Here is a 24823-nt window from a genome sequence, read left to right as displayed (position 1 = left end):
CTCCAAACTGGTATTTGATATTGTCCACCTTAACTAAATTTAGCCAGTGGTTTAAATTGAATTTATATTCTAAGAATGTTGAATCGCTGTTTAGATGTGTTTTGGCATTTGTGACTCATCTTTTATGAATTGCTTGTTCATGCCATCTGTTTTTCTACATAGGGGTTGATATTTTCCTTACTTATTTATAAGAATAATTAGTATATTAAAGATATTAATATCTTATAAGTCATTATCGCAGTTTGTCATTTCTTTTTAACTGAGATTATGGTGTCTTTTCTGGTGCATATTATTTTATTTTTTTAAGTTGTCATTATTAACATTCTTTTCCTTTATCATTTTTTACAATGCTTTACATGCTTTATCATGCTTCCCCACTATTAGAATTTTTATGGCTTATCTTTTACATTTCAATATTAGATATAATTACAATTCATTGTTAGGAGTGAGACAAGTTATATTTTTCATGAAATGCTTTGGTAGTTGTTCCCAAACTTAATACATTCATCCTTTCCCTCATTATTTGAAATGTGGCCTTTATCATATGATCTCATTTAAATTCTCATTAGAATCTACATAAGTACCTAATTCTCTGGATTCCTTTCATGCTCACTAAGAGGAGAGTTTTGGAAAACTTAAGTCTTTTAAATAAAGACAAACCTGATGAAGTTGATTTTTTTTTCCCTTAATGAACAACTATTTTTGAAATGTACCTGACTTTACTTGATGTTCTTGTGATTAAAAAGAAAAAGAACGTAAATGTACCTGACTTCTCTGGACACTGTTCCAAGTAGGTGATTTGTCAAATGAGCAGGCCCAGGAAGAGTGTCTCGGGTGGCAGCAGGGCAAGACCTTTCTGGAGCTCTGTTTCTTTTCTTTGCAGGAGGCAGATGGGAAAATAAGCACCTGTGATAGTTCCATGGCACAAATTCTTATGCCAGACTCACTAAACACTGAGCAAGGCCCGGAATTTTCCCTGCCCAACCAAACAGAAGAGGTAAGTCTCAGTCAATAACAAGCCAACTGCCAAGAGGCCTGGGCTAGCACCCAGAGATGACCAGTTTTCTGTGTCCTGCAATACCTTGTATGTCAAGGCACGTGTTACTTGTGAACTTTAAATCTTCCTACATGCTGTCAGGCTGTAGAAGTAGAAGATTTGTCATCAGATATTTACATAGAAAATAAGGGGCCGGTGCAGTGGCTCACACCTGGAATCTCAGCACTTTAAGAGGCTCACTTGAGGCCAGGACTTCAAGACCAGCCTGGGCTACATAGCAAGACCCTATCTCTACAAAAAATTAAAAAATTAGCCAGGCATGGTAATCTGTGCCTGTAGTGCTAGCTACTCAGGAGGGTGAGATGAGAGAACTGCTTGGAGTTCTGCCTGGAGAACTGCTTAGAGAACTGCAGGAGTTTGAGGTTGTAGTGAGCTGTGATCACACCACTTGCACTCCAGCCAATGTGACAGAGCAAGCCCTCATCTCAGGAAAAAAAGAGAAAATAAGCATGACATAGAACAGTTAAACACTTTTCACTCATTCACCATTTGCCAGCATGAAATGGTCTTTCCATTAATGACTGCCTCTTAATCTATAGATATAATTTATAGGTGCAATGAAAATGGAGAAGGGGTAATATTGATTAATTAATGGCCTATTACATAAGTGGCATTTATATTTAATCCTTAGATTATATGAGATAGGTTAATATCTATCATTTGTTTACAAATGAGGAAATCAAAATTCAGGGAGTAAAAATACAGCTAGTAAATGGTGGGGGTGGGGGGAGGAATGAGACCCAGAATATTCTACTCTGCTTTCCTTATTTTATTTTATTTTATTTTTTTATTTTTTGAGATGGAGTCTTGCTCTGTCACCTAGGCTAGAGTATAGTGACGTGGTCATAGCTCACTGCAACCTTGAACTCCTGGGCTTAAGTGATCCTCTGGCCTTACCCTCCAAAGTAGCTAGGACTACAGGTGCATGCTACCACACCCAGCTGATTTTTCCTTATTTTTTTTGTAGAGATGGGGTCTTGCTGTATTGCTCAGTCTGGTCTTGAACTCTTGGCATCAAGTGATTCTCTTGCCTTGGCCTCCCCCAGTGCTAGAATTACAGGCATGAGCTCCAGGGGTCACTCTGTGTATTATCTGTTCCCACGAGTGTGGATGGTCTTCAGGGTCTTTTGCCCTGACCATGTGGATAACAGGTAATGATGACAATGAAGAAGAGGAGAAGGGGAAAGGAAGATAACAAAATATTTACTGAATGTTTATTATGGGCCAGGCACAGGGATTTTACATATATTATTATCTTTTTTAATCCTCACAACAGCTCTGTGAGGTATGTACTACTGTTATCCCACTTTACAGGTGGAGTAATTGAGGCTCAAAGAAGTAAAATGCCCAATGTCATTTAGCTAGTAAGTGGCAGATCTAGGATTCAAACTCAGTTCTTTCTCCTTCTGGGTTTAGAGCCTGAGCTTTTAACTATTAAGTTCCAGTGACACTGTCTTAAACGGATTTGTGTATGTGAGTATTTGTATTTTCTTCCTAATTCAGAACTTTTGCAGAGTGGGAGGGGGATTAGTGGATTCTTGGAGCAGAAAAGATTGTTAGATGTTACCTTTTACTACTATAGGAGGGAGAAGCTAACTTCTGATTAGCTTTTTGCTGGCTCTAAGTCCCATGCCTCTCAGTGACTGTCTTCCTGCCTTTTACTCATTTCCATCTCATGGCACAAAACTGAAAACAGGGAAAGTTTGACCATTGCAGGCCTTAGGGGGAAAAAGAGAGGGGAAGTGGGAACTCCACAGAGACCAGGCAGCCAGTGTCATCAGGTGTGTATCTGCCTCTGCAAACCCTTTGTTTCAGAGGTTAAGAGCATTGACCAAATGGGAAATTCATAATTTTTAGTAAAATTCTGAGTCATCCTTGACCTATATTGCAACAAAGAATGAATATTTAGTAGGGAAAGATGTGAAACCCGGGTAAGCTTGACCTCACAGAGTGAACTGCCAGATGCCACTCTAATGGCATGTCTTGTATTTGCCCGTGTGCGGTTAGGTATCGCACCTTGGGTAGGCAGTTTCACATTTTATAATGTGAAGGGAGTAGGGAGATGTGCAGGTGTTTGTAGAATTGACTAAAATATTAAAGAGTAAATGTAGAGGTTTGCTATGTTGACATGAAATGTAGCTATACCCAGAAAACTAACTTGCCTTTTAACTGCAATCTTGTCGCTTAGATCAATGATGTGTTGATGCAGAAATCAAGCGATGTGATTCACTAGCCGAAAGGGTAACTTGCATGCTCATGAGTTGGTGAAATTATGTCAAGAATGTGGACCTGTAGATTCCAAAGAATAGTGAAATCAGGAATTGAATTCTGGTTCTACTTAATAGTTATATGGCTATAAGCAGTCTGAATGGCCTCCCTAAGCCTCAGTTTCCTCATCTGTATACTAGGGACAGTAATAGGTTTGGGGTGGGAAATACTGACATAGTGTGTGTCTCACACTTAGCCCAGTGCTTGGCTTGTATTCCGAGCCCAGTAAGGGTCAGGTATTATTAATGTACAGCTATGCTGGAGAGAGAAACTACTTCTTATTTAATAAGAAATACTTGTGGTAGTACTTTTTAGCCCTTGAAGTGTACAGTTATAAAACATTCATTTAAATAATTTCTGCTTTTAGAATTCGGAGTTTTCATATAGACAAGATGTTTTGCAGGGGTGCTATTGTGGAAAAAACCAGGTGCTCAGAATTTAAAAATCACAAGTAACTTGGGCACTTCTCAGAAGCACCCAGTGGAGGTGGTGAGCTGATTAAACGTTCTGTGTGTTTGGGTTTCTTGACTTTATCCCTGGCAGGTTCCTCCGGCCGCTTTCAGCTGTTGAAGTTCTATGGTTGCAAATATTCTTTTTTTCTTCTGTTCCCCTTTGGTTTCTTTTCAGGTTCAAATAACTAGCAAATAAAGCCCAGATTAGTTATCCAGCTTATTTGTTTCTCATTAATTCAGTGAGTTAGTAAGAAAACAGAGAAACTTAATACTGTCATTTAAAAATGTGCATGGCATAGAAGAGGTGCTCAAATAAGATTTTTTTTTTTTTTTTTTTTTTTTGAGACAGAGTCTCGCTTTCTTGCCCAGGCTAGAGTGAGTGCCGTGACGTCATCCTAGCTCACAGCAACCTCAAACTCCTGGGCTCAAGCGATCCTCCTGCCTCAGCCTCCCGAGTAGCTGGGACTACAGGCACGAGCCACCATGCCCGGCTGATTTTTATATTATATATATTAGTTGGCCAATTAATTTCTTTCTATTTTTATGGTAGAGACGGGGTCTCGCTCAGGCTGGTTTTGAACTCCTGACCTTGAGCAATCCGCCCGCCTCGGCCTCCCAGAGTGCTAGGATTACAGGCGTGAGCCACCGCGCCCGGCCCAAATAAGATTTTTGAATAAATAGACAGTTGGTAAATCTGTTCTTACCAGTTAATTAATGAATTAATATCAGCAGATTGTTATCTCAAGTGGCAAGAGGGGATCCCAAAGTCTTTGTCATTAAGATAGAGCAATATCTGAAAACTAGAAAACAATGAGATAACTAGAAATTGATGTCAAGAAGTAAAATCACACAACCATTGCTTTTTTTAAAAAAGCAGGATTTAAAAAGAATATTGAAACAGGTGAATCCAAGTGTAGCCTTGACTGTATATGAAGTTCAGAAAAAAACACCAGATGAGGGAAGACTTCCTTAAGAAGGTGATTCTTGAAAATTATAAAAATAGATTAATGAAGGCAGGGGAGAAATAGCATTTTGGCAGAAAAGAGCAAACATATGTGAAGTTAATAGATAGTCAGAGGGAAAATGTACAACCCAGAGACACTTCTGCCAAACCAGCTTTCCTCATGCTCAACACTGTGTGTGAACACGAATGGTATTTTCATATCCTGCATGTTTTGTTACCACCTACCAATTTTCTTCCCTCTATTGCACTGAAAGTTCTGTGCTAGCAAAATTCTGCAATCATGGGAAATGTGCATTTGCCTTGAGATAAAGTATATATCTGTGAGCAAGCCCCATTAGAAGTGTGTCACTTGGCCAAAATTAGGCTTTAATCGATGCCAACATTTTATTCACAAAGTTTTATATAGAAAACATTGTATTTTATCATCATTATAATTAACAAATTATTTGTTGAAACCAATAATTTTGTAGAGCAAAACACAAATCCTTATCCCTAAAGGAATTTCTCTAGAACAGTCAGTATACTCTTCAATATGCTGGAGATGGAAAGGTAAATACAGTGGGAGGCAAATATATCCTGTATAAAAATCATCTTTTACCTCTAAATTAAAAATATCTATATGTAATTACTGGGATGCTTCCATTTGGTGTCTGGGAGAAATGTTTCTATTGGATTGATAAGCAACCCAGGTATTTCAATATACAAAGAACACATCACACTTTCTTTATACTATAAACATCTAGTCCTTAACTCAATAATATTTGAGTATCTAGAAGGTGAAAGTCATTTCAGAGTCTCTCTCTGAGGAATAGGAGAAAAGTTTCCAGGTTACTCCACCAAAGTTCATTACTTGACTCAAACTGTTTTTAATAGAGAAAAGTCTAGATGAGTAATGGTATGTATGTTTTAACAAAAAAAGCTAAAATATTTTATAATCTAACAACTTGAGAAGATGTCAGGTTAAACATTAAGTGCGTGGTGTATTTCATTGTATTCCCACTGTTGTGTAAATATCGTTTTTGTTTTGTTTAGCTTGTTTTTCTATTTGAATAGAGTGCCCAGCAATGTAAGCATTGCTTAATCATGTGTCATGCAACTTTAAACACTTGCCAATTCCCTGCAACGTTTCAGACACACACACACCCACATTCTCACCTGTCTCCCGGGGCTCACCACCTAATGAACCGCACGCCCGTTCGCTTCCTCTGTGCCCGGGAATACTGTACCTGTGTACATGAAGATCGGCTGCTTGGAAACCTGTGGCACCAGGTCACGTGATTGTTGCTATGAGTGTGGAGGTGCATTTTTCTTTTCTGTCTTCCTTCTTCTGCCCTTACTTTGTTTCCTTTAATGGGGGAAAATGTTGCAGGTTCACAGGTCTTTGCAGGCCCAAGTCTGAAAACTTTGGACTCCTGGCTTTTCACCCCTGGATTATCTTTGGATCTGTTTTAGGGTGCCACACCTCCTGTCAAGGCTGCAGCTCTGGACTTTTCTGACGAGCAAGGAGACTTTGAGGCCACGGTGGAGAAAAGTAGGCCCGAGACTGCAGAAGTCCTCCATGCCTGCAAGAGCCAGGTGGCCAGGCTGGAGCAGTGGCTGCAACAAGCCAACGTGGCATTTGAGCCGGAAACATTAAACGCAGACATGCAGCAGGTGGTGGAACAAGAGCTGGCAGGGTGCCAGGTAAGTCCGCCGCCGGGTTAGAGTTCATGGTTTGTCGGTTCTCCAATCCCTGCCAAGACTGGGTGAATTTCTCTTAAAGCAGCAGTGTGTTTCTTTTGCTTACTCTGACCCTTACATTTATCTTGGCCTCAGCTTTTAATTCTCAGGGTAATTCTTCGACATGCTTCATGTAAGCAGCTTATTTGGGGAGGCGGTAGTGGGTAAGAACTCAGAATCTAGAGTCCACGTCCAGCTCTGTCACATTCAGTGTGGACTTGGGGAGGTTCTCAGCCTCATTTTCCCATTTGTAAGCTATCTCATAGGATTTTCGTCAGGATTAAAGAAGATAAAGCATATAAAGCAGTGTCTACCATATAAAGTATATAAAAAGTACTCAATAAATGCTGTTATTTTTCTTCATAATAAGTACTTAGAATATTCATTCATCAGAAGTGAAACTGAATGTCCTGATTTGCAAAATTGCAGACAGCATAAAAGGGCTTTGTGACCATTTTATTAGGAATGCTCCTACTCTGGTTTGGAAGGGGCAAGGATATAAACTTTCTTGCCTTTAGTCACTTTGAGGATTGTGGTTGGGATCTTCATATCCCTCGAGGGAGGGGCTAGAATGATGTCATTGCAACCATATGATTGAGTATCACCACAGCAGAAGCATTCTAGCTGCTTTCAAAGGCCACTCCCTAGCTGTGCTCAGGAGACAGGCCTTGGACTGCTACCTTTGCCTTATTGGCCTGTTTATCTGCCAAGAGATGAGGACATCCTCTTGTTTCAGAGTACTGGCCTGGCCACAGAGAGCTCTTCCTGCTGCAGCTGGTTATGTGGTCGGAGGTAGCCTGCCCTTGCATTCTTCTCTTCTTCTACTTGGGCCCCAGTCTCACAGGACTGCCTACTGGGCCAAACAGGCAGACAGGCTGACTGGCACCTCTGACCCCAAAAGTCAGTTCTGGTGGGGTGGGTTCGTTCAAATACTGGCACTTCTGCTTGGCCTGGCTGATGGGGCACAGGGTTGCGGGGCACTGTGAAAAAGAGTGTAAAAAGAGTGTACAGAGCGATGCTACGCTAAACTGAACCCAACATGTTGCAGATTTGGGGTCCCAACCACTTTTGGCCATGCAGGACTTATTTGCCAACTGATTGTCCACTGACTGGGTAGACACCAGGCTAGTTCCTTGATCTTCACAGGAATCCCGTCCTCGTTGCCACTTGCAGTGAGTTAGACTTGAAGCAGTGCCCAACCTTTTTGGAACTGGGGACCAGGTTCACGGAAGACAATTTTTCCACAGATCGGGGCTGGGGGAGGCAGAGCTCAGGCAGTGATGGGAGTGACGGGGTGCAGCAGTAAATACAGGTGAACCCTCACTTGCTCGCCTGCTGCTTGTCTCCTGCTGTGCAGCCTGGTCCCTAACAGACCATGGATCCAGGCATGGGGACCACAGTTAGAGGATTTGGGGGCCACTCAGGGAAAAGGCATGACCACCAGGTGGCAGAAGCACCCAACAAGCTTTATTTGGACAATTTTGACAGGATTGTAATTATGAGGGACCGGGAAGATCCTCACTGCCAGAGACCTTCCAGAGGTGAGGGGGGCACCGCCCAGAAGGCAGGTAGAGCAAGGGAACTCCGTGGGGCCAGGAGAACCGGAGAGGGGGCTCCTGTGTCCTGGTGATGTCTCAGCACAATAGAGGGTCTCTGGGTCAGAGAGCTTGAGGGGCAGCACAGGCTTGGGATTTTTTTATACCCCCAGGGTTTGTCTTATCCATGGCTGGCAGATGTCAGGTGCAGTTTTGCGGGGTATGCAAAGCAGGCAGGCTCCAAATGGCTAAAAATATGCTTATTTGGGCCGTATTTAAAGCCAATGAATATGTAAAAATTTGAGTTTGGCACTGGTGGGCTTTGAACTAATGACCTGCTATGAAAAAAATAAATGGTATAGGGGCTGACATATACAAGCCATTTTTGGCTCATTTATATAACAACATAACACATAAAAGTTAATATTAAAACACATAAAAAGCCTTAAAATGGCCTGGAAAAACATTCCCAATGAGAAAATGGCCAAAGGACAGGAGCAAACAGATCATCAGTGAAGAAAAATTATGTTTAGTAATTTAATATTCGAGAAGAAATGTTTAGCCTTGATTATTAAAGACATGTGAATTAAAACAGCTAGTGTTTTGTTTCTGCATTACATCAGCACAATTATATCATCCTGGCAAAATTCTAGAAAAATTGATCCACTAACTAATAACGTCTGGGAGTTCTAATTCTCACAATGTTTTGGGAGGTCAGCTGTCAGCATGTAAAATGTTCATCTTTTTTGAGCTAATAATAACAACATTACTTTAAATTTACCTCTAAAAATAATCTAAAATGAGAAAAATAATTATGGCAACACTAATCACAAAATTGAAGAATTGGAAATAGCTTAAAGGGGTAAAAAGAGGGAAGTTAAGTGAATCATAGAATATGAAATTGCAGCTATTAAAATGAGAATCATGAAGCATATGTAGAAACATGAAACGAGTGTATATAAAATAGTTAGAGTACCCTTTGTTTATAGCCACTCTAAAATCTATGAGTATATATCGTTTAAGCTTAATAGCATCTATGGAGGATGTAAGTACTGTAGTCCTCCTTCATCTATAGGGCATACGTTCCAAGACCCTCAGTGGAAGGCTGAAACTTCAGATAGTTCCAAACCCTACATACACTGTTTTTTTGATCCGATAAAGTAGACAGCTACAGATTTGGTATCCCTTATCCAAAATGCTTGGGAACAGAAGTGTTTTAGATTTCAGAGTTTTTTGGATGTTGGCATATTTGCATATATATAAGATAGTAATATCTTGGGGATGAAACCCTAGTCTAAACATGAAATTCATTTATGTTTCATATATACCTTACACACATAGACTGCTGGTAATTTTATAAAATATCTTTAATAATTTTGTGCACAAGACAGTGTTTTGACTGTGACCCATCATATGAAGTGGGGTCTAGAATTATTCACATGTGGCATCATGTTGGTGCTCAAAAAGATTCAGATTTTGGAGCATTTCATATTTTGAATTTTTGGAATAGAGATGCTAAGTGCGTACTAACAGGCCAGGTGGCATAGACAACAGGGATACACTGGGCAAGGGATGATTCGTGTCATGGGTGGGATGGAGTGGGACAGTTCAAGATTTCATCATGCTACTCAGAATGCCATGTCATTTAAAATCTATGAATTATTTGTTTCTGGAATTTTCCATGTAATATTTTCGGGCCATGGTTGACTGCAGGTAACTGAAACTATGAAAAGTGAAACCACAGATATGGGTGGGGTGGAATGCTGTAGTTTGCTTAGATGAAGGAGCTAAAAGATACATTATTTGAAAATTTGTTTTAAGAATAGAGTTTTTCCTTAAGTTTCTCTCAAGGAACTGAGCTTGTTCTTAGTCACGCACTGAGTCTTAGTGCAAGTGATCTCAGTGCTGGAATGTGGGCATGAATGCCTCTGCTGTGTGCCCAGCCAGTTGGCGTGACCGTGTGGGTGTCTGAGCCCCAGGAGAGGGCAGACTTGACCTGTTGAGGAGGAATACAATGACCGTGACTTACTGGGAAACTTACTTCATCCAGCTGATTTATTTTTAGGCTTCTGTGTAAATTGGCCGGTTGCATCAATGACTAAGTGATTCAGGTTCCAAAGGATTTCTTCCGTGGTGGTGTTTTGATAGTTTGGAGGCTTATTTAGCTTGAAAAAGGAAAGGAAAAGAGCAAGGAAAGGATTTTCAAATAGTTGTGTGGGATTCTTTTTTTTTTTTTTTAATTCCTACTGGGCAGTTGGATTGCGACATGAAAGATTAGGAAGGTGGGGGGAAAATAAGAACAGTCAGTACCTTTTAAGCACAGACTATATATATATCAAGCACTGGCCAGTGCTTGAGTGCTTGATATATACCTGGATTTAACTCATGCTTTTAAGAAAAAGCCCTCTCCACACCCTGCTTTCCTCTAAACTCCACAGCAATCAACAACACAGAAGACTTCTGTGACCAGAAGTGGGGTTTATCCCCATAGACCAAGTGCAGACACCAGCTGAGTGTTCTTTAATTCAGGTGTGACGCTAGCTACCTGGACATAGTGTCAGATGCCACAGGGTGGGGGTTCAGTCCCCAAAACTGTCCCCCTGCCCCAGATACTAGTCAAAAGTCTGGACCTCCACAGCTTCTGACTGACTGGCTTCAAGTTGGGGTTCCTATGACCCCCTCCCTCTTTGGGTTCGATTAATTTGCAGGAGCAGCTCACAGAACTCAGGGAAACATGTTTACTGGTTTATTATAAAGGATATTACAAAGGATACAGATGAAGAGATGTGTAGGGTGAGGTATGGGGGAAGGGGCGTAGAGCCCTCCCTGGGTGCACCATGCTCCAGAAACTTCCACGGGTTCAGCTATCCGAAGCTCTGCAAACCCGGTCCTCTGGGGTTTTTATGGAGGCTTCATTACATAGGCACAATTGACAACTGCATAGAAATGTGGTTAGACACAAAAACGCATGATCTAAACCCAGCAAAACCAGTCAGTTCAGATTGTTCCTGGCCTCTCTGTGCAGCCCTCCTCCAGGGTATGGGGCAGGACCCTCTCTGGAATGAGGGTCTTTTGACCCACAATCAGATTAGAGTCCTTCCTTGGGCAGGTGAAAGGAGGACAGGAGCAGGTCAGCAAGAGAGATTCTGTCTCCTGAGGTCTGAGCACCCAACATTACATCAAGGACTATGGCAGCTATAAGCCAGGAACCGTAGATGAAAACCAACATAAATAACGCCACAACTCATTAACTCCTCGCAATGACCCTAGAGGTAAGTTCTGTGATTATCCCCTTTTTACAGATTACTAGAGGCGCACTCCTACAAAGTAAGGTGCCCATGTTTACGCAGCTGCTAAGTGGCAGGGGCTCCAAACCCAGGTGGTCTAGTTCTAATACCTGTGTTCTTAATCACTGTGCTCTACTAGATGTGTTCTGCTGTGTTTTCTAAAGTGATTATAGAATCACTTAAATTATTTTAGAAAGTGACATATGCAATTGGGGTTGGTTTGGTTGCAGTCCTGCTGAAAAGCACGGGAATTATGTAGAAGCTTTTGTTTTCCTGAGGTCCCTTCCATCCTGTGTTTCTGGCACTTCTTGTATACCCTTAGGTAAAAGGAATAAGTCTAACTTATTTTGGGGAACAATACTTGTTCAAGACCAGTCCTATGAATAATTAAATGATTTTATTTCCTAGGCTATGCTAACAGAGATTGAGCACAAGGTTGCCTTTCTGTTAGACAATTGCAAAGATCAGGGCCTGGGAGATGGTGGAGCCACTCAACATGAGGCTGAAGCACTTTCCCTGAAACTAAAAACTGTGAAGTGCAACTTGGAGAAAGTCCAGATGATGCTTCAGGAGAAATACAGTGAGGATCAGGTAAAAAAAAAAAAAAAAGGCTATATATAGACATCCATGTCAATGTACATATATGGCAGACCCACTAGAAAGAACTCAGGATAGAAGTGATGGACATGCTACAGAGAAACTATCCTAAGTATGAAAGAATTACACATCTTAAAACTGTAGATAGGTACGCTGGCTTTTGTTATTTTTATTTCATTTTACTATGCAGTTTTCTTATCTATGTTTTTGCTGGTGATAGAGGTGGTTTGGTTTGGGTTGGTTTCATGGGGTTGAGTGTTCTTGCTGGTAATGATGTCTAGTGTAAGTCTTCTTCTTAAAATAAAGATGTATTTTAAAGGACTGTTGTGATTCCAATTGACTGGAAAACGAAGCCTTTATAGATAAGATCAAAAGTTGCCACCAGAAACATAAAACCTATTTCAGGGTACTTTTTTATTATTCATTTACGAATATTTATATAAACTGATCAAAGTATCATATAGTTAAAGTGTTCTCATGATTTTTAAAAGTATTCTGTTCTTATAAATGCAAATGTGCATATCTGTGAGTAGGATCTTACTATATAAGATTTGCATCCATACTTATGAGTGGTTCCTACCTGGGAATTTAGCATTCACGGAAACAAGACTGGCTACAGATACATAGGCCATATAATTCCTCTTTCATTCTAACATGTTCTTTCTTTTTTTAAAAAAAAAAATATACTTTAGATATAGAGGAAATGTGAAGTTATAAGCATAGTACTGTTTCCCTTCTTGATATTTTAAAAATTTTGTTCTTATCCCCTTCTGAACTGTGCACATCGGAAAAAAAGAAAGTTATAATTGAAAAAAAAAAAACGAAAAATACCAAAAACAACAACAACAAAATTTTGTTCTTAAAATTAAAAGACAGTAAGTTTCCTTGTTTTTAGTAATTCATTGGCTGAATTAGGTTAAGGGAATAAAATAATGACTTCATCAAATGTAGCAGTTACTGAAGTTGTTATGAAATAAGTACGTTAAATCATAGTATATAATTATAATAGGTAACAAAACACCATCAATACTTTACATAAAACTTTTCCATCATACGGTTCCAATTAGAATTGAGATAGAGTTTTCTTTTTAATAAATAGTCTGCCATCATGAAATTTTTTGCAGCACCCTCCCATTCTAAAGAAACCTTCAGAGCATCAGAAAGTCCTCCAGCCAGTTAATCTTTCCGAATTGGAATCCATTGTAACTGAAAGGCCACAATTCAGCAGACAAAGAGATTTCCAACAGCAACAGGTAATTTCAGCCTCCAACAGTTGTAAGGACAAGAATAAAGCTTTCTAGATGGAACTTAGAATTTCCCTTTGGACTAAATACTGAACTGCCATTGGAATGTCAGCTTATGTAACTGTTTCAGAATTTGTATCTTTTGGGTGTTTTTCCATTGTACAGTGTAGTTTAAATAATATTGTGTGAATATTTTAAATAGGGGTTTGTGGGTTTTTTTGCTGGGGGTGGGGTGGGGGGGATTGGGGTTTTTTTTAGACAAGAGTCTCACTCAGTCACCCCTGGTAGAGTGCAGTGACTTCATTCTATGTAGCTCACAGCAACCTCAAACTCCTGGGCTCAAGCAATCCTGCTGCCTCAGCCTCCTGAGTAGCTGGGACTACAGGCATGCGCCACAACGCCTGGCTAAATTTTCTATTTTTAGTAGAGACGGGGTCTCACTCTTGCTCAGGTTGTTCTCAAACTCCTGAGCTCAAACAGTCCTCCTACCTTGGCCTCCCAGAGTGCTAGGATTACAGGCGTGAGCCACTGCCCCAGCCTTTACATAAGTTTTTGAGAAGTAAAAGTTAAGAACAAGACAGCAAGAAAGAGAAATAGTAAATAATGATTGAGGAACTGTTTCAAAATTGAATTATCTCCACAGAAGAAACCCTTGGGTACTAATCCAAAAACTTGATTGATTGGACCATTTGAATCTTATTCAATTATAGGTTCTGGAGTTAAAACCAATGGAACAGAAAGATTTAATCCAATTCATAGAATTTAATGCTAAGAAAAGGTGGCCCCAGTATTACCAGCATGATAAAGATACAACTCAGGAATCATCTGTAAGGTAAAACATTGTGAAATAGTTGGACATTCAGTGGTTTTATAATTGGTTTAATTAATAATGTTTCTTTTAAAATCTCTCATAAAATGTTGCATGTTATACAAAATTTTTTATATTGATTATTCTTTTCACCTTTTGTTCTTCCTCAAAAGCAACCAGGCATCTAGCCCAGAAAATGATGTTCCAGACTCGGTTTTGTCACCCCAGGGCCAGACTGGAAACAAATGGCAATATCTACATCATGAACTGTCATCGAAGATAAGGCTACCTTTGCCTCAGCTTGTGGAGCCTCAGGTCAGCCTGCATCCACACATGGTGTAAATAACCTGTTTATCTTTGAAAACTCAGAAAGTGTTCATTAAAAAAACAAGGATGTTCTGCATTAGGTAGCAGTTTATTCTCAGAAAGCAAAGGTGCCAGGTGGGGTTTTCACTTGGCTGACACTTTTTCTCAATCCTGGAGACCTGTAGTAGGGGCCCCTCTTTGTGCTTCTCTGCCACCCTGGGCTTCCCAGATCCTGGTGTCCACCATTTGTCTGTATGTCCTATTGGATGGTCTGAGAAGAAGGAGCACATCTTCCTGGTTCACATTTGAGTGCCTAAGGACATTATAGACCCTCAGTTACAATTTGTTGAGTGAATAAAGGAATGAATAATATGTGTTTTTTTAAAAAAAATGCTTTATAAACTTATACAGTGCTATGTGAGTATCATGCATTCATCAAGAGTCTTTGGAATCTACTCTGTGCCTGCCCCTGTGCCAGTGGCACCTGCTAATTGGTGTTCCCTCCACACACCGTGTCACTGCCATCGCAGGTTGGTTCAGGCTGGCCACTGCGCCAGCTGTTGCTGACTTTCTGTCCAGACAGGGAGCAGGTGGGCAGAGTAGCACTGTTGCTCACAAATCAGGCTTTTTCCTTCACCTGGGCAGAGGTTACAATGCTTTCCCAACTCCCCAGTCTGGTGGGAGCTTTTTAGTTCTCATCTTTTCTGCTGAGAACCTTCTTTGACCAATTAAAGTTGGATCAAACTTAATTGGCGGGGCTTTAGTCGTGGTTTCTCCTTGTTATACACACTGGAACATGTGTACACGGCTCTTTCAAAGAGCAGAACTCCTTTCAGCCGTTCTTTCCCCAAGCAGAGTCCTTGGCCACGCCACGCTATTTCTTTTTATATGTTAGCTTTCCAATTTGAGAAACTAACTGAATTTTTCTCCCTTCTGAAATCACAGCTCATTTTCAATACTTAGCTTTTCAGTAACAAATCAAGATGCAAACCCATCTCTAGAGCTGACTTCTATTCTAAGAGCCGTACCAGGAGTGAACTAGTAAATGAACTAGTAAATAAACAGTAAATGGACTAGTAAATAAACAGCTAACTTTTGTATCATCAATATCATTGCCACTAAATTGGAAGATTAGTGATTTTATTCCTCAAATTACGTTTCCCCCCTCGTTTTGATATCCAAATCGACCCTCAAGTGTCTAAGTATAACCAGTCATGACTTTTCAAAGCTGTCTAAAATATTTAAAATTTAAATTATTTTTTCTTATAAATGACTAGACAAAAACTCTCACCAAAAAGGTAACTGGGACGACATCCTGCTAAAGCATTTTTGCGATTTTCATTAATATCAGCAGGGGCTCCAGCTGTCACTAATAGGGTTTGCCTTTGTCAAATAGGTTGCCACAAATAAGAGTATTCTGCCCAGTGTGAGCATGTATAACTTTAGATACCCCACAACTGAAGAACTGAAAACCTACACCACCCAACTTGAAGACCTGCGCCAAGAAGCAAATAACCTTCAGACGCAGGTAGAAACTGTATATTATGTATCTTCCTCATTGCAATAACATAGAAAAGGAAGGGAGATTGTATACCATCGTTGTGAATTGGTTGCAATTTTCTTCATCGAACAGTAGAACACATGGTGGAATGGGTCCTAGAATTGCAAACAGAATTTATCTTGCTTGCCAACTCTGATAAATTTTGTAGTGGTTGCCTAGAGCATTGTGTGTAAAGGATTCTGAGTCTGAGTCCAGAGTCCTCAGGAAAGAGGATGGTGATTGATGAGTACTGCCTGCCGTGGTGTTGGGGATAGGAAACACAAGGAAGGAAGGTGGGAAGGGAGTACTGTCACAGTTTCCAACCTTGGGGAGGCTTGACGCTGGGATGTGTGCTGGGGAATGTGAGGTATCCACCAGAGAGGACAAGAGAAAACAGGGCCCAGGTTGGGGTGATTACTAGCTGAGGCGTGCTCCTAAACGACTTGTAGCTGGCTAGGGATTCAGGGTGACTGGGGGTAAAGAAAAAGAGTTGGTTCCAACTGCTTATGCTAAAACAGATCTGTGGCTCCGAAACTCACCAGGGCACAACTACACAACACCGGGGACCTTTGGAGTTGTACTTCCAAGGGTAGCCCCGATTCTCACCATTAGCCCATAAATGACACTCCCACCTCCCTTCCTCCACAGTCCGTCCCTGTCTTTAAGACACTGTACCTCTTTTTTTTTTTTTTTTTTTAAGAAATGGAATCTTGCTCTGTCACCCAGGCTGGTATGCAGTGGCGTAATCATACCTAACTGCAGCCTTGAACTCCAGGACACACGTGATCCTCCTGTGTCATCCTGCCCAGTAGTTGGGATTACAAACATGAGCCACCGCATCAGCCTGTACCTCCTCTTTCTAATCAATCCTCGCTGTACTTGACTTCACTAACCCACTTTGTCTTACACTAAAATGTGGAGGGCAAGAAGCCATGGAAAGAGGGACAGTGAGATTAATCCAGGACCATACCTGGACCTGGATGTCCCTGCTAAGGAAGTCCTTCAACTCATTATTGACCTTTTAATTCCATTCAATAGTCAAATAAACTACCTAACATTTCTTAAACTCATTTTTCTAAGACTTAAAAATCTTATTTATTCTGCTACCTGGTTTACAAAGTGTTTGAAACAACTTATTGTTTAAAAAAAAAAAAAGCATACCATAGATTGCAAACTGTGGTGGAAACCAGGGAAAACAGGTTTAGAAAGCAAGGAATCCTAATAATTTTTATCTTTTTCATTTCTCCTGTTGGTTTAGGAAACCATGACAGAAGAAACATATATAAATTTGGACAAAAAATTATTTGAGCTGTTTCTGACCCTCAGTCAGTGCCTTGGCAGCGTGGAGGAGATGCTGCAGACACCAGGGCTCTTCAAGGAGGATGTTTCTGCCCAGCAGGTGCACTGCGAGGTAGGGCACGTCTCACGAGCCCACGTGTTGGCCATTGTAGCAGCCGTAGGTGAAGCCATAGCCGGAGCCTGTTGGTCGGAGCTCATTTACCGTGTCTTCCTTCCTCTCTGCTTCGCAGACACTGGCTCTTGAGTTGAAGAAACTTTATTTAGCTATGAGTGACAAAAAGGCTGATCTTTTGAAAGCCATGACTTGGCCTGGCAAGAACACCAGCTTGCTCCGCGAATGTTTTGACAACCTGCAGGTCTGCCTGGAGCACACTCAGGCTACAGTGGCCTCTAGAAGCAAGTCCCTGAAAGCCGGCCTCGACTATAACCACAGCTATCAGGTACGATGCTGAGCCCCGACTTTGGCACCCTTTTAAGTTACAGCACGGACCCCTAATTTCTGTTACATTCCTATTCTCGGTGGTGTGCATTACTGGAAATTGTTAAGGGAAACAGGCTCTCCTGTTGCTCATGGTTGGAGACCATTTGAAAATGAAACCTTTTCTAAAGTCTTGGATATGAATTTTTTAGAATGAGTTAACATGTCTCTTTTCTTGAAAAGAAAATTGTGTTTAGCCATTTAATGATTGTTATAGGGGAGGATTTGTATTTAAATTTCTAAGCCAGAAGCAGCCATGAAAGTTTTTGAGCAAAGGAATGACAGTCTGTGTATGTTTCAGGCAGGTTGGTCTGGCAGTTGTCTAAAGTGGATTGGAGAGGGAGGGACTTGAGGTAGGCAGACGAATTAGGAAGCTGCTAAAATTGTCTAATGGAAATACAACACCACTTATGAATGAGTCGTTTCCATAAATATCAAGCCTGAACCCAATCAAGCTTCTAGAATCCAAGTGAAACAGACACAAGAGAAGAATATGTTAAACAGCTCTGTGGGGGTACAGTCTGCCAAATCCAGACTGTGGGAAACTACAGAACAAATGACACATTTCTTCACACACACAAATTCAAGAAACACAAAAGAGGTGGCAGGACAGTCTATAGGTTAAAAGAGACTTAAGACATGACATATGGACCTCATTTGGATCTTCATTGAAACAAACCAAAAAGGAAAATTATAAACAGAGAAATGTGAACCCCCATCTGGATAGTTAATCATAGTAAGGAATTATTGATTTGGAGGGAGCATATTGTGGTTTTTTAAAGGGAGGAGTCTTTATCTTTTAGGGAGAGATGCAGAAACATATACTGATGAAATGACTTGATATCTGGGATTTGCTTTAAAATAGTCCATGAGAAGGGAGATTAGGTACGGTCAAGACAGCTGGTGGAAAGCGTGGAGAGGAGACGGCCATGGGTCAACGATTATTGAAGCTCAAAGATCATAACATGAGGATTTCTCTATTTTTTATATGCCCGAAATGTCAAATCTTACAAAAATTAGGAAAGTCAACAAGATATTGGGTAACAAAGGCCTAAATGATATTGCTCAGTTTCCTGCACTTATCTTTTTTCATACAGAATGAAATAAAGCGATTGTATGATCAACTCATTAAGAATAAGACATCTTTACAACAGTCTTTGAATGAAATCAGTGGCCAAAGTATTGGCAAACAGCTTCAGGTAATCAAGTCAAAATAAAACAAACTGACCTAACCTGGGACCGTAGCATCTTGTGTATAAGCTGTGCCTCTGAACCCCTTCCCTCTGTAAGCACCTGCGAGGCTTCAGTAAACAAATAAATAATGAAAACTATGTTGACCTTTTATTTTTTTTTTTCTTTTGTGGCTGGGTTACAGTTTATATGTTGACCTTTTAAAACATCTCTTAAGCCGTACTTTCAGAAGCACACCATATTAAAACAACAAAGGACCATTTTCACCTATCAACCTCACAAAACTTTAAGTCTGCCCAGTGTTGGAAAATGAGACTCTCATCATCTTGGGAGGGGAGCACTCATTAGTCCAGCTTCTGGGGAACATTTGGCTATGTATCAGAATTTTGAGCATACATCCTCCTCCATCCAGCAGTAATTTGACTTCATTTATTCAGCAGATATTCACTGAAGACTCGCTATGTTCAGGCACTGTTCTAGGTGCTGGGCTTGCACTTTTCTTAAGAAAATAAGACAAATGTATAAAGATAAATATGTCATAAATATTCAAGGGTGCACCTGTTGGCTCTGCTTGAATTAAAAACTATAAGTAGCCCAAAAGTCCCTTAGGAGCTATTACTAAAGCAGTATGCACCCGTACAATGGCACGCTGTGTGTCTGTTGCAAAGGAGCCAGATATGTGTGTACCGGTTCGAAGGGATGCTAAAGAGCTGGTAAGCAGGGAGTGCTGACCGCAGGACAGAATGCCATGGTGCAGCTCATTAAGTGTAAAAATATGCATATTTATCTCCCTTGGTGTATGCAGAGAAAGGGAGGGGCTGAGGGAGGGGAACTCTGGACTTCCATTTTTCCCTTAATTCTCTTCCATACTGTTTAATTGTTTTTTAGTGAATGTGCCTACTTCTCTGACTTGCTGAAGGGTTTTCCTTCTTGTATTGTCTCTCCCTTAGAAAGCAGATGCACATACGGTGGAGCTGCAGAACTCTGAGAGCCGAGTAGCCAAACTAAGAGACGAAGGGGAGAGACTTCATTTACCTTATGTTTTACTCCAGGAGGTTTACAAATTAGAGGTATGCCTGAGTGGAATGCATTCACTCAGCACTATGGTTGGAAGGAGTGAGGCTTTTGTCTTCCACCGAGAGAATGTAGAGTTGTTGTCACTGGAATTATTTTCCTGGTTGGATAACAATGCTTGTGTGCACCTGCTCCTTTCTTTTCAGGATGTGCTTGACAGCATGTGGGGAATCCTGGGAGCCAGGTACACAGAACTCAGCAGCCCTTTCATCACTGAGACCCAGCAAGATGCCCTGCTGCAGGGCCTGGTGGAACTAGTTAATATCGGGAAGGAAAAGCTTGTTCAGGACCACTTACAACAAACCAAAAGTAAAGTTGCTTTACAGGCTCAAATACAAAATCACAAGGTAAGACCACAGGTCAAATGACCTCTTCATGGACCCAATAGTCTTACGGTGTTTCTGAATGTGAACAAAAACTATCCGTTTTCTTCTTCAGTGAAATATGCAGCATTTGTTCTTTTAAGAAACATCTGTAAGAGGCCGGGCACGGTGGCTCACGCCTATAATCCTAGCACTCAGGGAGGCCAAGGCGGGAGGATCGCTCAAGATTAGGAGTTTGAAACCAGCCTGAGCAAGAGCAAGACCCTGTCTCTGCTATAAATAGAAAGAAATTAATTGGCCAACTAATATACATAGAAAAAATTAGCCGGGCATGGTGGCACATGCCTGTAGTCCCAGCTACTCGGGAGGCTGAGGCAGCAGGATTGCTTGAGCCCAGGAGTTTGAGGTTGCTGTGAGCTAGGCTGATGCCACAGCACTCACTCTAGCCTGGGCAACAAAGCGAGACTCTGTCTCAAGAAAACAAACAAACAAACAAACATCTGTAAGAGTGCTTAGTGTATACCAGGAATCCTGGTAAACTCTAGGAATAGGATTGTGAGTAAAAAACAGACACAGTTCCTTATTTTCATAGAGCTTTCAGCTGATTGAGAAGACATATTTATCAATGAATCTTCAAACAAATTTAAAATTAGGACATGTTTTGTGAAAGCATTTAATGGAATAAATTGACTTGAGGATAGAAAAGACTTTCTTGAGAATTGTAATCAAAAGGAAGATGTATTATATAGTATAATACTACAATAAATCCTTTTCTTCATTTAATAAAAACCTCTTGATCACCAGCTAAAGATATGCAGTAATCAAGGTGGTGATAATAAAAAGTATAAGACATCATCTGTACCTTCAGCAAACTCATAGTCTAGGGCCTTTGGATGGTAAAGCTTAATCTAAGAAAAATTGGAAGGTAAATATCAAGGATGGAGGGGAAGAGGAGAACATATTAATTATCTACAGTGTGCTGGGCCCTTTGATAGATGCTTTTATAAGCCTGTCCATGTATCTGTCCTTTTCAAGGCATAGGAGCAGGGATCTGTGCAATTGGGGGTCCCACCGGATAACTAAAGGAGGCAGGGGTTTGTAAATGGACAAGAACCACGCGAAGTAAAGCCTTCCTCTTTAAGGGTTCTTGAAGTACAAACATGGGAAACTTTGTGGACCAGAATTCTTAAATGCCCATCAACAAATTCCCTTTATTTAGCCAGTTTGTTGAGTAGAAGTTAGAGCCAGAGTTTAGAAGCCCTGTCTGTTGACTATGTGGGCTGCTTGGGTTTTGCACATCTGTCCATCTAACTTATTGTCTTGAAATTCATCAGCTATGTTGGCATCTGTTGTCGTCTTTTTAATTTGAGAGATGGGGACTTGCTGTGTTGCCCAGGCTGGCCTAGGACTCCTGGGCACTCTCAGCCTCCCGAGTAGCTGGGACTACAGGCACATGCCGCCATGCCTGGCTGGCATCTATCTTTTTGTAATGTTTTTAAAACTCAAAACAACTGATTTAGAAAGATCTGGCTGGAAATTGAAATTGACTAACAGTGTTTGCCATTTAAAATGGATTATTTTGTGGAAAATATTAAGGATATTTCTTCATAATTTGTTAAAATGCCTGTAGTGTTCAAAGACTAAGCGATCTATTTCAGTTTTCTTTTTGTTTTTTGCATGTATTTGACTCTACATGGGTGTCCTGGGATTTCTGGCTTATAAAACAAAAATCACTGGGTAATAACTAAAAGTAACTTGGTTTTTGAGATTTTCACAATAATTAAATATTAAAACCTTTTCCATCTTACAGGTTTTTTTCCAGAAGCTTGTGGCTGACATGTTGTTGATCCAAACATACTCTGCCAAAATGTTTCCTTCTTTATTGCAAAAGAGAGAGACATTTTGGGCAGAACAAATAACAGAAGTTAAATTACTAGAAGAAAAGTCACGCCAATGTGGCATGAAGCTGCAGAGTTTGTTGCAGGTATTTGGGTTACTTAAACTTTGTACTGAAGCTGGGAATCCTCATTTTCAGCCACCACCTCCAGGTGTTGAAAACAAGTCTCTAGTTATCATTAAGCTGTGGTTAAGTGGGAGGAATGTGGATGCCTATTAAGCTCTGAATGCTACTCCCCAAAGGAGAGCGTGGCTGGACTTTCTCATACACAAATTTGAGATGGTGCACCGTCTTTCTGCCTTTTAGGTTTCTTTATGAATAAGCAAAATTGCAAGCACTTTGAGACTTTGAATGGGATCATGTGGATGACACAGTTAGGGGTTCAGGCACCGTACTCCTTCAAGAAAACAGGCCCAACTGTTCCATTGTTAAAATGGATTCGTGACAATCTTGTCTTAATGCTAAGAAAAAAATTAAGCATGCATAAAGCTCCTTCTCAGTTTCAAGGTTTTCCCCTCTGACTTTAAACTTTTTGCAGCCAATTACTTGCACATAAAGGAAATACACAAAAAAGAAACATTCTACTTGTTAATGTAATGTGGTGTTATTTTATGCTAACAAAATTGTCTACTTGGTGTGTCACATTTATATTTATATTATTATTTCATGGTATTTAAAAAAAAAAAGACTCCATGGGCCCTATATAAGCCAAGTGGCCCGCTATGTGAATTAGGTTGTTTTTCCAACAGATAATTTTTAGTGTCAGCAGCTCGGCTCTGTAGTGTGCCGGGACCTGGCTGTGGGCTTCTTTGGAAACAGGAAGTGAGGACAAAGCAAGGCTAAGGCAGTGATGTGTGAGCCCACACCCCTCTAACAGGCCCACGTGGCATGGGAGAGCAGTGTTCGGCAGGCTTGGGCTTGGAGCAGGGAGGGCGAGAACAGCCTGATAAGAGCTTCTGTTGGTCACTTTAAAAGTGACCTCTTAGCCTTTCCAAATAAGACAAAGACTCTCACATTGGCTCTGAGGTCTCTACGGAGGTGCTGGGAGTATCCCCTAACGCAACTGTATTACTCCCTTAATCATGCTCCCACTTTCACAAGGCAAGCATAAGACACTAATGCCAACTGGATTCCTAAAAACTATGTCCTCAAAGGCAATGGAGTTGTTTTCCATTAGACAACTAAGCTCATACCAGGATGGGGCACATCTCTCAGAAGCACCCAGAATCTGTGCTTTAATTTTTTGTGGTCTCAGTGTTCGTTTTTGTTTACATGATTAATTGTGTCATTGTCTAGAACCAATCTACAAAGGGGCTCCCGCTGATTTTATGTCCTTAATTCTCTAGAAATGGGAAGAATTTGATGAAAACTATGCATCTCTTGAAAAGGACCTGGAAATTCTTGTGTCTACATTGCCCTCTGTGAGTTTGGTGGAAGAGACAGAGGAAAGGTTACTGGAAAGAATTTCATTTTACCAGGTATTTCACTTCCATTTAAGTTGTCCATAGCAATCTGTTTTATTTTCAGTTATTTTGACCAAGTTGCTTGATTTTGAAGGTGAGCGATTTGCATTGAGATGGAATATTGTTCATCACACATCTCACTATTAGATGTATTTGGGGACACTGCAGATGTGATTGTGAGCTCATCAGCCCTGTAACGTCTGGCTTTTGAGGTTAAGGACCTTGGTTTGAGTCCTAGCTCCATCACTTACCACTTTTGTGACCTGTGTCTTTAAGCCTCAGTTTCTTTAGCTGTAGAACATAGATAATCAAGCCAGTTATAGCTGTCTCAGGAGGTAGATGTCAGTGGGCTACTGGCATAGAAATGAGCTGAAGAATGGAAAGAACTTTGTAAAGCATGGGCCTGTAAACTGATATTTAATTTTATTACTATAATGAAGCCCTGATTGGGCATAGCCTATGAGACAGACAATAATCTGTTACCTGCCTCTAACATTAAGAAAAGACCTCAAACTTTTAAACTTTTCTTGTATGACTTTTGGTATTGTTTTTATTAGTCTCCATGTCTTCACTTTTCATGCCGTTGAGAAAAGTAAACTTTAAAATGGTGTTCAAGTGGCATTGAGAACATAACCAACAAGATTAAAAAAATGTTAAATCTTCACAATAGGTACTTAAAACACTTATTTTTGACTTTAGAATATATGCAGTCAGAATATGAGTTGTGTAGCTAGAGGTAGTTATCCAATAATCAACTTTAAAACTTCAAAAGCAGGTATATTGCCCAAATACAGTGGATAGAAAGTGAAAGCAGGACATACTTGGCAGAAGCCTGCTATTCCTGGGAGGCATGTTAGCCCCTACACGACACCTTTCCAGAGGCTAGAATACTGCATTTATACTCGTTAGATCCCCCAAAAGGTGCAGTTGGTCTGGTTGTCACTTTATTATATTGAGCCTAACTCTAAGGTAAAATCTGGGTCCTCTGGGGTGGGGTGGGGGCTTCTGTTTAATTTGTTATTAATCTAGGGATATGGAAGGTACCATCTGAACAGCTGAAAGAATATAGTTAAAAACAGGCTGGGTGTGGTGGCTCACACCTGTATCCTAGCACTCTGGAGGCTGAGGTGGGAGGATCGCTTGAGGTCAGGAGTTCAAGACCAGCCTCAGCAAGAGCAAGACCCAGTCTCTAGTAAAAATAGAAAGAAATTAGTCAGACAACTAAAAGTAAAAAAAAAAAAAAAAAAAATAGCTGGGCATGGTGGCACATGCCTGTAGACCCAGCTACTCAGGAGCCTGAGGCAGGAGGATCGCTTGCTTA

General features: G+C 40.6%; 1 protein-coding gene across 8 annotated transcripts in view; it reads left to right on the top strand.

The window, feature by feature from the left end:
* Nucleotides 1-24823, top strand: part of SYNE2 (spectrin repeat containing nuclear envelope protein 2) — a 306127-nt gene that overhangs the window by 198663 nt on the left and 82641 nt on the right. For 7 of the 8 annotated variants that reach the window (XM_076003979.1, XM_076003977.1, XM_076003981.1 and 4 more), the window contains 14 exons: nt 884-997; nt 6194-6424; nt 11691-11873; nt 13004-13132; nt 13834-13955; nt 14105-14246; nt 15634-15765; nt 17036-17188; nt 17307-17516; nt 18652-18753; nt 19696-19815; nt 19966-20166; nt 21953-22126; nt 23386-23517. In XM_076003979.1, the coding sequence (XP_075860094.1) occupies nt 884-997; nt 6194-6424; nt 11691-11873; nt 13004-13132; nt 13834-13955; nt 14105-14246; nt 15634-15765; nt 17036-17188; nt 17307-17516; nt 18652-18753; nt 19696-19815; nt 19966-20166; nt 21953-22126; nt 23386-23517 (2145 nt within the window). Of the gene's footprint in view, nt 1-883; nt 998-4453; nt 6040-6193; nt 6425-11690; nt 11874-13003; nt 13133-13833; nt 13956-14104; nt 14247-15633; nt 15766-17035; nt 17189-17306; nt 17517-18651; nt 18754-19695; nt 19816-19965; nt 20167-21952; nt 22127-23385; nt 23518-24823 lie in introns of those variants that run through there. The other variant, XM_076003983.1, reaches the window with a different exon arrangement.

Source organism: Microcebus murinus, chromosome 6 (assembly GCF_040939455.1).
Source record: "Microcebus murinus isolate Inina chromosome 6, M.murinus_Inina_mat1.0, whole genome shotgun sequence".
Taxonomy (NCBI): Eukaryota; Metazoa; Chordata; class Mammalia; order Primates; family Cheirogaleidae; genus Microcebus; species Microcebus murinus.
Note: the sequence above shows the minus strand (reverse complement) of the source record. Positions and strands in the feature narration are given on the sequence as shown.